The 14,352-nt window shown below is 45.3% G+C and overlaps 1 protein-coding gene across 1 annotated transcript in view; it reads right to left on the bottom strand.

Annotated features, from left to right (window-relative positions):
* The window catches only part of COPG2 (COPI coat complex subunit gamma 2), a 23,801-nt gene extending 9,449 nt beyond the window's left edge, over nucleotides 1-14,352 (bottom strand). Inside the window, exons 1-14 of the mRNA XM_059847611.1 lie at nucleotides 14,228-14,352; nucleotides 12,060-12,112; nucleotides 11,117-11,197; nucleotides 10,760-10,831; nucleotides 9,644-9,723; nucleotides 8,901-8,976; nucleotides 7,089-7,181; nucleotides 6,478-6,564; nucleotides 5,325-5,482; nucleotides 4,114-4,247; nucleotides 3,413-3,480; nucleotides 2,763-2,951; nucleotides 1,834-1,929; nucleotides 319-562 (exon numbers count right to left, since the gene is read on the bottom strand). Coding sequence (XP_059703594.1) covers nucleotides 319-562; nucleotides 1,834-1,929; nucleotides 2,763-2,951; nucleotides 3,413-3,480; nucleotides 4,114-4,247; nucleotides 5,325-5,482; nucleotides 6,478-6,564; nucleotides 7,089-7,181; nucleotides 8,901-8,976; nucleotides 9,644-9,723; nucleotides 10,760-10,831; nucleotides 11,117-11,197; nucleotides 12,060-12,112; nucleotides 14,228-14,264 — 1,468 coding nt within the window. The 5' untranslated portion in view covers nucleotides 14,265-14,352. The remainder of the gene's footprint in view (nucleotides 1-318; nucleotides 563-1,833; nucleotides 1,930-2,762; nucleotides 2,952-3,412; nucleotides 3,481-4,113; nucleotides 4,248-5,324; nucleotides 5,483-6,477; nucleotides 6,565-7,088; nucleotides 7,182-8,900; nucleotides 8,977-9,643; nucleotides 9,724-10,759; nucleotides 10,832-11,116; nucleotides 11,198-12,059; nucleotides 12,113-14,227) is intronic.

Raw genomic sequence — 14,352 nt, 5'->3', positions numbered from 1 at the left:
TATCTGGAATTTCATTTCCAGGTTGAGGAAAGGCAAGGAGGCAGAAGTGCAGGCCTGGAGCTGCACTCACCAGCCCTCACAGTCTCCTTCTCAAGCACCACCCTGGGGGCCTCCTTACCCAGCAGGTCCAGGATTTTGCTGGCCAGCACAGTGTGGGGCTGCTTGAATCTGCTTTCTAAAGGTTTCTAAAAAAAACCTTTCGAAGGTTTTCTCCCAATTTACCCTAAAGCAGGACACCTTACTAGAATTATCTGGAATTTCATTTCCAGGTTGAGGAAAGGCAAGGAGGCAGAAGTGCAGGCCTGGAGCTGCACTCACCAGCCCTGACAGCCTCGTTCTCCAGCACCACCCTGTTGAAGATGAAGCGGATGTACTTGGAGGGGGAGGGGGTCCTGGGGCCCTCCTTGCCCAGCAGGTGCAGGATCTTGGTGGCCAGCACGGTGTGCTCGCAGTCCTCGATGAACTCGCACAGGTGAGCCAGGCCTGCCTCCTTGCTCTCGGGGTTCTCCTCGATGATGCTGATGATGCAATCCACAATGGCTCTCTTGTACTCAAAGCCACCCTGGCAAAGGGAAATCAGGGACAGTGAGGCCTGGATTGGAGCAATGCTCAGCTCCTTCATGCTTCACTGACTGCTTCCCATGGAGAAAACAATTGTTTGTACAAACTGGGGGAAAAAATGGACTGGATGACCTCACGGGACATTCCCAGCCCTGTGAGCACCCTCAGCATTAGGATTTTAGCTTTTATGTCTTTCAAATCCTGTACTGCTTTAGGGTATAACTCCAAACTCCATACAGAGTGTTAGTTACTGTCCTCACATTTTGGTCAGACAAAACAATCCCTCTAGGCCTGAAACTCAGGGACACCCTACAGCCTCAGGCCCTGGAAAGTATAAATAAAAGTGATTTTGGGGGAGAGCAAACTGGGGGTACATGACTTCATTACCTGAAGCTGTAATTGGAGGATTAATCCCCATATGTAAATGGACCAAACTTATAATTGTCTGAAAAACTTGTGACCATCATCCATCCTGGGTGTAACCCCTCGGAGGCTTCTGACTGCCCCAGATGTGATGCCTCAAGTTTTATATTTCCTATTTTCCAGGTTCTGCACTGCATGAGTGTGTGACTCTGAACCTCCTATCAAGTGTCAGTAAATTCTCCTCACAGCTCAGTCACACAGAGCAATCCTTGTCCAGCCCCTCGGGTTCTGGGCAGCTTCAGGCCCAAAAAGTGCAAACAGCAGGGACTTGAGGAGAGCAGTCTGGGAGGATGGGACAGCAGAACCTGCAGCTGGAATTGGACAATTGACCCCAGTATGGAAATGGACCAGAACTTATAAAAGTGAGAAAACTCATGGCTCAGAGTCCATCTTGGGTGTAGCCCTGGCTGGGCTCTTGCCCTGCCCAAGGTGTGTCCTGTGAAGGCCTTTGATAAACCCCTGCTTTATCACTTTGGCACTGCCCAGCCTCTGTTCCAGGCAGCCTCTGTACCTACTGAAGGCCTTTAATAAATCCCTATTTTATTCCTTTAACTCTGTCTAGCCTCTGCTCTAGGGAGCCTCTCAAGGCATCAGGTGTACCCATTAAAGACCTTTAATAAACACCCACTTTACTCTCTTAATCCTGTCTAGCCTCTGCTCCAGGGAGCCACTCCAAGGCATCACCAACTCCCAAGCATTTCCCACAGGTCTGACCCACCAGGAGCTGCAATCACTCAGCCCCACCTCCCTGTGCACCCACTGACAGAAGAGACCCTTCTCATCACCAAGCAGGTCCAAACCTACCAAAATCCTGCCAAAACCCCTGCCCAGAGCAAGAGCCCCACGTACATCATCCCTGAGCATGTTGGAGAGGAAGGTCATCATCACGCTGTGCTTCCGAGGGTACTTCTGGCACAGGGCACTGATGGCCTGCACGACCACCACCTGCAGGGACACAGAAGGATCTGGGTCACGGGCTCATTCCCCTGGGAAACACACAGCTCAGGCTGTCACCTTGAGTGATTAAATCCATGCACAAGGATAAAAATCAGGTGGTGGATTCTCAGGGTTTGTGCCAGGGTGTGCAAGGCCTGGCTCTGCTAAAAAGACTGGGATTTAGGATGGAATGTGTCCACTCAAAGTCCTTCCTTCCTTCCTTATCCAATTTTAATTTGTCATGTTCTGGCATTAAAACTCTGCAATTTCAAACTTGTCTGATACTTCTTTTTCTCATAAAAACAAGGACTAAAGACCACTTGAAGCAGACTGATTTTGCAGAGCTGTGCTCCTCATGATGTAACAGGTACAACTGAACCATCCCAAACCAATTTCTTACCAGCTTAGTCACTATAAAACTTACAAATTAGGTAGAAATTCATAATTAACACAGCTTCCAAACTGTGCACCAATTTCTTACAGTTTAGTCACTACAGATCTTACAGGTTAGGTAGAAATTCATAATGAACACAGTTTCCTAACTATGCATCAAGACTGATGTGATATAAACTCACTTAAAATCTTTCCTCCTCTCTAAAACAACCAGAAGGAACTACAAGATTGCCAGGAATCCACCAAATGATATTTTCCTTCCTTGGAGTGGTGGGAGGAAGGCATACAAGGATAATTAAGCTGGAAAGGAAATTCAGAATTTTGCCCTGCCAGACTAAACCACCGAAGCATTGACAAACAGGAAAAGCTTCATTAAAGAAAAAAAAAACCAAAACAAGAATGGGAGAAAAACCTGCAGCTGGAAAGAGCAGAGGCCTCCAATGCCACACCTTAAACTCATCTGAGATTTCTGACACGAAGGAGGAGATCTGTTTCATGAGCCTGTCCACGCTGCTCTCGCTGCCAGTCTTGAGCAGCGTGGTGATGGCCAGCGTGGCGATGCTCCTGTTGGAGTCTGTGATCAGGTTCTCCAGGTCCAGGTTGCAGGCAGTGACTGCAGATGGATGTTTCATGGCCACCTGCAAGGAATGCAATGCCACAGTTATGTGGGAGGTGGAGCATGCTGCAGTTCAAAGCATTGGATGCAAGCAGAGCTCAGGGGGTTTGGCTGCAGTGTTTTAAATGGATTTTAAGCTACAGCTCGTGGGTTTGAATCTCAAATTTTTGCTGTTGTGTTGTGCAGCTCTGATATCAGAATCTTTAAGTGGATTTCATAACACTAAATACCCAGGATTGCAGCTGAAAGCTCACAGATTATCAAACTACAGCTTGTTCTATCCCTGTGGTCCCAAAATGAGCAAGCACAGCCTGAATGCAGGGAAGATTTCTGTGCCACCAGGAGAGCTGGCATGGAATAATTCCAAATAAAGTCATCCCAAGGGCAGCTGCTGTGCTTGAGGTAACACACACATCATTAGGCACTGCTGGCTGGCTCTGATCTCAGAGAATGAAGCTGGTGTGGAGGTTTTGAAGCACTCACTTTATTGAGGGTCCGCACAGCTGCGTAGCGCAGGACGGGTTTGGGAGAACTGCAGAAAAGCTGCAACACTGGGAAAGAAAAAATAAAAAAACCCAACCAAAACCAAAGATATGGCCTCTTTCAGAGAAAGGAAATGGAGTAGAAAGTCTAATATATCTCCAACTACACACTGCTAAATGTTCCTGCAGCTCCATGCATAATTTAGCACACAGGTTAGAAAGAAACTCCGGGTTTTATCCCACTGCCAGTAACAGGGGGTGGCTCGGCTGTCTCCACATTCCAGTTCCATATTCCAGCTGGAGGAGAGCTTTCCCAGAGAATCTGTGCCTGTCCCATCCCTAGCAAGGTCCAAGGCTAGGCTGGACAGGGCTTGGAGCACACTGGGACAGGGGAAAGTGTCCCTGCTGTGGCACTGGGTGATCTTTAAGGTCCCTTCCAACCCCAACCATTCCATGATTCCCTCCCATCCCAAATTTCTGCAGCTGGATCAAGACAAGCACCACCCCGTGCCACCTCTAATACCATTTATCTAAACCTCTGGATGGAAAAGGGAACTCATCCAGAAGCCCTTTAACTCGGGATTAAAGGACTTTTAACCCCAAGTTACCAGAAAATCAGGGTTTGGGAACTGCAATTCTGCTGGATTTTCTCTAGATTGCTTTCTTTCAGCTGTTTCAGGGGTACAAAGGGCAGTGACCAACCTGACACAGCAGGTGCCAGCTCCCTGGCAGTGCAGTTTGGCAGGTTGATGATGGCAGAGGCAGCCTCATAAATCACCATCTCGTGCTTGTTCCTCAGGCAGCTCTCGATGAAGTCAAACAGGGGACTTTCGTGCCTACAAACACAACAACCCCAGGACTTCAGGCTGGAAAAATCCCTTTAAAACTGAGGCCAAGACTTTCATGGCCACAAACACAACAATTTCAGCATCTTTTAGGTTGGAAAAACCTATTTAAGATGGAGTCCAAAACTTTAATGGTTACAAAAGAAGAATCCCAGGATTTTAGGTCGGAAAAATCCCTTTAAGATGGAGTCCAAGCCTTGATGGCTACAAATACAACAATCCCAGGATCTTTTATGCTGGAAAAACCCTTTGAATCCAAGACTTTCATAGCTACAAACACAACAATCCCAGGATCTTTTAGGCTGCAAAAACCCCTTTAAGTCCAAGACTTTTCATGGCTACAAAAGAAGAATCCCAGGATTTCAGGCTGGAAAAAGCCCTTAAAATTGAGCCCAAGACTTTCATGGCCACAAACACAACAATCCCAGGATCTTTTAGGTTGGAAAAACCTATTTAAGATGGAGTCCAAAACTTTAATGGTTACAAAAGAAGAATCCCAGGATTTTAGGTCGGAAAAATCCCTTTAAGATGGTGTCCAAGCCTTGGTGGCTACAAATACAACAATCCCAAGATCTTTTAGGCTGCAAAAACCCCTTTGAATCCAAGACTTTCATAGCTACAAACACAACAATCCCAGGATCTTTTAGGCTGTAAAAACCCCTTTAAGTCCAAGACTTTTCATGGCTACAAAAGAAGAATCCCAGGATTTCAGGCTGGAAAAAGCCCTTAAAATTGAGTCCAAGACTTTCAAGCCACAAACACAACAATCCCAGGATCTTTTAGGTTGGAAAAACCTATTTAAGATGGAGTCCAAAACTTTAATGGTTACAAAAGAAGAATCCCAGGATTTTAGGTCGGAAAAATCCCTTTAAGATGGAGTCCAAGCCTTGATGGCTACAAATACAACAGTCCCAGGATCTCTTAGGCTGCAAAAATCCCTTTAAGATTAAGTCCCTGCATTATCCCAGCTCTGCAGTTCAGTCTCTGTGGAGATTTCCACAGAGAAAACCCACAGCTGTTTCCAAACCTTAATTAATTGCTGTGATTTCAATCCTGCCTCTTACTTACCCCTCTTCAGACTCCTTGAGGAGTTTGCTGGCAATCCTGATCAGCATGCAGTAGGCAAACTGGGATTTCAGGCCAGATTTGGTGAATTTATTCAGCATCTTGGACACAGCCAGGCGGTCGTTTTTCCTAAGGTGATAGAGCAGCCCCAAAGCATGATACTATGGGATGGGAAACAGAGGGGCAGGCACTGAGTACAGCTGGAAAATCCACATCAGAACACCAAAAGAGGGGTAATTATTGCCCTTTCCTGGCAGAAATACCTTCTAACCTCAGCTGAGCTGAGATTCCTGACAAGTTGCAAAGATCTGCAACGTTTCCTTGCCCTTTCTGTCCACTCTCAACTATTCCTGAAGATCCAAAGAGCCACAAAGTTAATTGATTTCCTTTCTTCCCCCCATTAAATCTCATAACTTCAAAGGTTTTGCCTTTGCACAGTAATTCCTGCATTTTTAATGAACTCACATCCAGGATATCCCAAGGCCTTGAGAAGACAGCTGACCTCACAAAAATCCTTGTGGTCTTTTTGATGGAAGCACAAAGGGACACTTCTAGTTGCTTGCCAAGTTATTATGGGTTTTTTTTTCCTTCCATAAAACTGATTTACTGCAAGGCTTAATGAAGCTGCTAAGTGGGCAAGAACAAAGCTGATTTTACAGAATTTTTTCTGATCATGAGTCTGCAACAGCCAGAACAATTCCATATCCACAAATGCCAGGAATATCTGTGCAAAAACTTTACTCTTGAGGAGATCTTGCTGATATTTGGGTTCATCTTTTGCATCTGGCAAATTTTCTGAAGGCCAAGAGATGCACATTGGGAAGCAGTGAGATAATTTCCCACTTTTTGAGCACTCAGATTCAAATCCCTTCTCCAAGAACCACTGTGGGACAGGCAGCAGCATTCCAGCTCCCAGAAATTTAGGAGGAAAAAGGGAAGAGAACTCCAGAGCCAGCTCTTAATTAACAATCTCATGCTGGCATCATGGAAAAAGTCATTAATTTTTTGAAACTGTCAAGTTTTTTCTAAAAATCCCAATCCTTGCTTTTAAAAGACTAAAGAAAAAGAAGATTTTTTTCCTGAAGTTTTCTTCAGAACTCTCAGAATGACACTAAGCCCCCCCAGTATTTTTAGGGACAGCCACTCTCAGACTCACCTGTACCATGATGTTGTCACTGGAAGCTGCTTCCTGAGCTTCATTGATCCACCTTTTGACCACATCATAGCTGATCTTCATCATGTGCTGCAAAAGAATTGAGGTTGGAGACAAGCTCACAGCAGTTTCCCAGCCACTCTTTACCCTACAGCCCTGTGAACTGTGGATTTCCCTCCACCTCAGTCTCAAATCACCATGCTCCACTTCCATGAATAAAAATAGTCACTCATGAGATCTTTCCCAGCCTTTTCTCCTCAAAAAGGGACAGGAAATCAGAGTGGATTCCTTCATCTTGCCCTCCTGGTATCTATTAGCAGAAATAATCCTGAACTGCAGTTTCAGCAGGTGATTTCATGGCCCCTCCCCAGATAAATTCATGTTTTACACTGACTGCAGAAATCTGAGCATTTTGCACCAGGCTGCACTAGAAATCTTTATGACTGATGTACTCAAATCTAAGAAAGGAATTGGAGGAGAGAAAGGCAACTCTGTTCTTTCTTATTTTCCAGTGAGAGGAGGAGACATCTCAGAGAAAAAACCAAAACAGACACAGCAGGGTCACCTTCCCAGCCTGACAAAACACCAGATTTACAAAAATCTGCTTTGCTTACCAAGGAAGACACCAGTGCAGAGCTGGACACGCCAGGGACTTTGTCCACAATGGCCTGCTTCATGTACCTCTCAATGGCTTGGAGCATTGTACCCTGGCAAGGGGAAGACAGGGCAAAGGGAAGTGGGGATGCTTTGGAGAGAGAGGATAAAAGCAACAGAAAGCAAAAATCCACATTCAAAGGACCTCAGCAAAAATCTTGAGTTAATTCTGCAAGGTAGACTTGGCTTTGAGCTGCTTGGTCCTGAAGGGTCAGTGACAAAGTCACCAGCAGAGCAACCCCAGATCAGAAACTGGAGCTTCTAAACCTTCCAGCTGCACCTCCCCAGTGCTGCAACCCCACAGAGCTCCTGGAAATTGCACAGGGCATGGATCAGAGCAATCCCAGATCAGAAACTGGAGCTTTCAAATCTTCCAGCTGCACCTTCCAGTGCTGCAGCCCCACAGAGCTCCTGGAAATTGAACAGGGCATTGGAGCAGAGCAATCCCAGACAAAACTGGAGCTTCTAAATCTTCCAGCTGCACCTCCCCAGTGCTGCAGCTCCACAGAGCTCCTGGAAATTGCACAGGGCATGGATCTGAGCAATCCCAGATCAGAAACTGGAGCTTCTAAACATTGCAGCTGCAAATTCCCAGTGCTGCAGCCCCACAGAGCTCCTGGAAATTGCACAGGGCATGGATCAGAGCAATCCCAGACAAAACTGGAGCTCCTAAACATTGCAGCTGCATATTCCCAGTGCTGCAGCCCCACAGAGCTCCTGGAAATTGCACAGGGCATGGATCAGAGCAATCCCAGATCAGAAACTGGAGCTTCTAAACATTGCAGCTGCACCTCCCAGTGCTGCAGCCCCACAGAGCTCCTGGAAATTGCACAGGGCATGGATCAGAGCAATCCCAGACAAAAGTGGAGCTTCTAAACATTGCAGCTGCAAATTCCCAGTGCTGCAGCCCCACGGAGCTCCTGGAAATTGCACAGGGCATGGATCAGAGCAATCCCAGATCAGAAACTGGAGCTTTCAAATCTTCCAGTGGCACATTCCCAGTGCTCTAGCCCCACTTTTTTTCCTGGAAATTGTACAGAGAATTGAGTGCAGCAATCTCAGATCAGAAACTGGAGCTTCCAAACCTTCCAGCTGCACCTTCTAGTGCTCCAGCCCCACATTTCTTTTGGAAATTGCACAGGGCATTGGAGCAAAGCAATCCCAGATAAAAACTGGAGCTCCCAAACCTTCCAGCCGCACATTCCCAGTGCTCCAACCCCAGAGCTCCTGGAAATGGCACAGGGCATTGAGTGCAGCAATCTCAGACAGAAACTGGAGAAATCTTCCAGTGCAAAAATTCCCAGTGTTCCTGCCAACTGCAGAGCTCCTGGAAATGGCACAGGACATCAAGCAGAGCAATCCTCCACAGAAAATGGAGCTCCCAAATCTTCCAGCAGCACATCCCCAGCGCTGCAGCTCCACAGAGCTCCTGCCAGTGCACAGGGCATCAAGCAAAGCAACTTCAGAAAAAACTGGAGCTCCCAAACCTTCCAGTTGCACATTCCCAGTGCTCCAGCCCCACATTTCTCCTGGATGGAAACTGCAGAGGGCATCAAGCAAAGCAGACCCAGATGGAAACTGGAGCTCCCAAAGCTTCCAGCTGCACATTCCCAGTGCTCCAGTGTCCCAGAGCTGCTGGAAATTGCCCAGGGCACCGAGCAGCCCTCCACAGAGCAGCAGTCCCAGCAGTGCTGTAAAATGCACCGTGCAAGAGGGCAGTTTAGGGGTTCCAAAGGCACTCAGCTCCCCCCAGTGCCCCAGGCTGTACTCACATCAGTGATCCTGCACAGAGCTCGGATGGCCGGGCCTCGATAGACATCCTCCTTCCCCGTCATGTCTTTGGTCAGACTGGAAGCACCAAAACATCCTGTCAGCATTTCCTGAACACCCCCTTCTCAGGGCTTGTGTGACACCCACCTCACCGAGCTGCTCTAGCCCTGCTGAGGAACAGCCTCCTCATTATCAGCTCCACTTGAGATTTATCAATCAAAACCTGAGCTAGGAATGCACAGTCCCTGGAATTGTTTAGCTCATTCTCCTTCTTGTGCTGCTGCTTGTTCCACATGGAATTCTGATTTAGAAACAGCGAACAAAGTTCAGTTTGGCTTTTTTTATATATTTCTAAAGCTGCCCAGCAATCCAACAACAGATGCAATTTTTGCTCTTGCAACAGCTGCAATGTCTGTTTTTGCAGTCAAAAAAATTAAGAGTTCACTCTTAAAAAATTTAGAGTTCAGTTCAGAATGGATTGGGCTTTGTTCTGCTTTTCTTTAACTGCTCTGACTGCAAAGTCACAGCCTACGCCCTGACAAAAGAGGAATAAAAAAACCCCAACATCCCAAACCACAAGAAAACAAAGTAACAAGCATTTGATAAACTGAATTCTCCCAGAGAGGGGGAACAAAATAACATTTCAGAGGGTGGCACAGACTGTATCACTGAACTGCTGGATCCTCATCAAACCTCAAGCAAAGCCGGGGAGCTGCAGCCCCTGGGGCTCTGGAGGCTGTCCCACCTGCTGGTGACAATGATGACATCCTCAGAGATATTGGCCATCTCTTTGATTGTGAGGTAACACATTCTTCTGAGGGTTTGCTGTGGAAATGTGAAGAAAAAGATTGAACTCAATGGTAAGTTTTAAAAGATAAATGAACATTTATCTTTTCAAAAGATAAATGTTCACTTTTAAAAGTTTATTTTTTGAAAGAAAAATAAGTTTTAAACAAAACACATTGTTTTCAACTCAAAGTTAAAAAGTGTAGAGCTACATTTGATCCCTGGATAAGAGCCAAACTCCCTGATATCAAAGGAATCAGAAGAGGAAGACATCAGTATTTTATAAAATGATAAGAACTAACACAAAAATTCATTATAATTATCAAAGAAGTGATGCAGCATATCTGTACTCAGAAGTCTCACAATTATCAGTTAAAAGCTTTGAAAATAACTTTGTCATTGTAAAAAAAAAAAGGAAATACATGTGGAGTGTTAACACTAAGCCTTTGAAAACAATTAACTTTATATTTTAAAAAATCCTTTAGTTTTTAGATGTGATATGAGACACACTTCAAACACCCTGCACTCATAAAAATGTTATGACATCTTTGAACAGCTCCACCTTCCTTGGGCAAATCTCTAAGCAGCAAACCCTTTTGAATTAAAATGGATTAAACACACTGCTCTGAGCTCTTACACCGTGCAGAAGAGATCACAGAAGGACTTCACACTCTGCTGAGCCCAAAGCTGAATTCCCAAACTCAATTCCCAAACCATTCTGTGGTGTTTAGGGTGCTCTCATCCCTTGCCCCAGTGAGATCAAGGCTGAGGATCAGAACTTGGATCTGCAGGCAGTTTTAGAGTTCTATTTTCAATTAAACAGATGGTGATTTGCAAGGGGAAGCAACAACCACCAAGTGCCAGTGCTCTGTAAACTGAGGCTTTGTCACTGCCCCCACTTTTCCAGCAGGAATCACCTCAGAGCCCAGCTCCACCCCCACCCAGCCCACAGAAGAACCACGTGTTATTATCCAGCCCCTCAGAGCTCCTCCTGTGCAGTGCCTGCCTCCCACATCCCCAGTCCCAGGGCTTGGCAGCAGAGCAGGCAGGGGCAAAGCACCAGGTCCTTCCTTACATCGTTCGACTGAAACAATCTGGTCATGGCAAAAAAAGCTTCTGTGGCTTCCATGGTTCCCAAGTGTTCACCCTGTAATCAGCAGAGAGGAAAAGCAGGAATTACCCAGCTCCTTTTCTAATGCCCTCCCACACATCAGCAAGCTCTCCTTGGAGACTTTCTCCTGGAAGAAACCATCCCATCCTTCCCAGGGAATCCACAATTCCCTCCACTCTAAATGCCTCCACAGGGATGGAAGTTTCCCAAGGAGTTTTCCCTTTGAAAAAGCTCTTTCCCATTAAAAATATTCAATATTTCCCACTAAAAAATTATTCAAACTCAAATTCAATCTGGATGGAGAGAAATCCTACCAGTTACCTGGTTCAGCAGGTACAGGATCTTGGTAAGGATGTGGAGGCATCTTCGTGGGTTTATTGGGGTCTCATTGAAGAGCCGTGCCTGCAAAGGAAACAGAAATTCTGCCTGAAGAAATCCCCATAACAATTATTTCTCTTTCAGCATCAAAATTCAATGAGTCTGTTTCCAGCCGAGCAGCTTGTAATTTTTAATTGTATTAAATATGTCTCAGAGAATGTGCTCAAAATTCTATGAGTCTGCTTCCAGCAGAGCAGCTTGTAATTTTTATTTGTATTAAATACGAGTCTCAGAGAATGTGTTCAAAATTCAATGAATCTGTTTCCAGCCAAGCAGTTTGTAATTTTTATTTGTATTAAACATGAGTCTCAGAATGTGTTCAAAATTCAATGAATCTGTTTCCAGCCAAGCAGTTTGTAATTTTTATTTGTATTAAATACGACTCTCAGAGAATGTGTTCAAAATTCTATGAGTCTGTTTCCAGCCAAGCAGTTTGTAATTTTTATTTGTATTAAATATGAGTCTCAGAGAATGTGTTCAAAATTCAATGAGTCTGTTTCCAGCAGAGCAGCTTGTAATTTTTATTTGTATTAAACATGAGTCTCAGAATGTGTTCTTGCATCTTTTCATTTGCAGCAATCTGAACAAAGCACAAACAACTCAATTTGCCATCTGGAACTGGCAAAAATGCCTCAAAATCAAACATTTTTTTCTTCAGGAGAGCCCTGAGATGCCACATGTCCATATGGAAGGCAGAAGCCACGTGTCACCTGATTACCCTAAAAAACCCCTCATTAACTGCAGCTAAAATTAATTTATTTACACTTTGTGTGGTTTTCAATTAATGCTATGAATTTAGCCACCCCCATTTCCCCACAACTGCTCTGCAACACTTCCTGAAGGAGAAGATCATGAATTACAGCCATTATCCTGAGATTGTCCCTACCTCCTGAAGCACAGCACTCTTCTCCAGATGCTGGAAAGGATTGGAGCCACTGCCTGAGGAAAAAGAGACCTCTCAGTTGTGGAAATGAATTCCTCACACCCCAACAGGCCTGAACGAGCAGGAACAGCCCCAAAATTTTACCAAACCATCTGAAAACAGTGACATCCCTCTTTGAATAACTGATGTTGGCCATCAACAGCTTTGAATCCACTTCCTTAAGGGATATATTCAGAGTTACAGAGAGAATAAAGGTAAAAAATAAAATAAAAAAGGAGAGGAAGAAGAAAATTGTTTGCTATAAAATACCTTTAAAACCTTTTATTTAATACTTTTTAATACATAAATGACTTTACATAAAACTATTTCCTTTTCCCACTTTCCCAATCCACCTCCTTTTATTCCTTCAGGCACCAAAAGCACTGAAGGCATCAACACCAGAGCTGCTGCCCAGGACATGAAACAGAACTGAAACCACTTTGCAGCCACATAAATCCCCCCCAGCCTCACTTCTGCTCCTCTCCTCCCAGGCAGGAATTCCTCATTCCCAGGTTCTGCCAGCCCAAGCAGAAGGAAATTGAAAATGAAACCAATTCAAGCCCAGCTGGAGCTTAGAGCAGCAGCACAGCAAATTCCAGGCAGCCTCAGTTGTTGTAGGAAACTGGATTGAACTTCCAGACCTTTGGAAGGCGCTGCCCAGGGACACCTCCCACTGTCCCAGGATGCTGGAGTCCTAAATACTGAGAATTTTAAATTTTCTGGGCTCACAAACTCTAACCCCCAAGAGAGCTCTACATTTAACCTAAAACCACAGAGAAAATTTCCAAAATTCATCAATAACACTCAGAGTACAAGTGTATAGTTTAATTAGAAGTATCACTGAGTAAAAAACTTATTAGAGTTTAAAATTTTAAAATATAATAATATATATAAAACAAAAATAAAAAATTTAGAACAGTAAGTAATCCTTCTTCTCTACCTTCTTCTTCAAAGGTTTAGGTAATGCTTTGTAATTAAAGAAAAAAGTCCACATTACACATGTCAAATAATTAGTTATTAAATTAAAAGTAAAAATAATTTAAATATTATTTCTTAATTAAATAGTTTAACCTCAAAAACCCTTATATAAAACATAATTAACCATTTTATAACTTATTAAAATACTACAAAGCTCACAAGTTATGTTATGAATTAAAAATAACAAACATCTAAACCTAAACCCAGAATTCCATCTCTAACGCTTCAATCCCAATTTTAACAAAAATAGAGAAAAACCCCCAAACCCCACACCAGGGTGCTCCCAGCTCTGTCCAGCCTGGCCTTGGGCACTCCAGGCATGCAGGGCAGCCCCAGCTGCTCTGGGCACCAGGATTTTACCCCCTGGCTGCTGCTGGGCACGGGGAGAGGGAGCCAGATGTTTCTAAAGTCCCCGGAGTGAATTCCAGATGTGCACACCCAGCCCAGACAGAGGAGGTCTGGAGAGGCTCCTCTGAAGCCTTTTGGATGTTGCTGTGTGCAGCAAAATTACTAAAAAAGAGAAGTGTCTGTTCTTTACATACATCAGCTCAGCGTTCAGGGTTAGGGCACTATATAGGGGTTATTATACAAATATAAATACGCGTAATCAACCCTCTCCTCTTTTGTTGAGGGATGAAACATCTGCACTGAGCAGAGGCAGGGATAAATCCCTCTCTAAAAATCAGCTGTCCAAAAAGGGAGAGCAAACAGAGCCCAGTTCCTTTGGATTTGTCACCAGAGGGGAGAAATCCTTTGTCAGTCAGTCCTTACAGCTGAAACACAAATACCCCATGAGCTGTGAGAAACGAGAGATCACAGAACCACGGGATGGGCTGGAAGGAGATTTAAGGATCTTTCACTTCCCCCTCCTGCCATCAGCATGGACACCTTCCACTATCCCAGCTCGCTCCAGCCTGACCTGGGACACCTCCAGGGATCCACGGGCAGCCAGGGCTGCTCTGGGAATTCTATTTCACCTCAGCATTGCCCTCAGCTCAGCATTCCCCTCAGCCTCTCCCTCACCTCAGCATCCCCTCAGCTCCCTCACCTCCACCCCGCGTTCACCTCAGCGCCCCCCTCACCTCCACCCTCGCTGTCCCCTCAGCTCCCTCCTGGCCCCAGTCCCGCTCCCCTCGCCCCCAGCCCCCCCGTACCGGACTCCTCGTCCTTTTTATCGAACTTCTTGATCATGGCGGCCCCGCTCCCGCTCCCTCCGAGCGCCGCCGCCTCAGCAGCCCCGCCGGAAGCCCCGCCCCCGCTCCGCTCTCTGACATCTGAT

The sequence above is a fragment of the Haemorhous mexicanus genome, chromosome 5 (genome assembly GCF_027477595.1).
Source record: "Haemorhous mexicanus isolate bHaeMex1 chromosome 5, bHaeMex1.pri, whole genome shotgun sequence".
NCBI lineage: Eukaryota > Metazoa > Chordata > Aves > Passeriformes > Fringillidae > Haemorhous > Haemorhous mexicanus.
The sequence above is the reverse complement of the archived record's forward strand: the minus strand, read 5'-3'. Positions and strand labels throughout refer to the sequence as shown.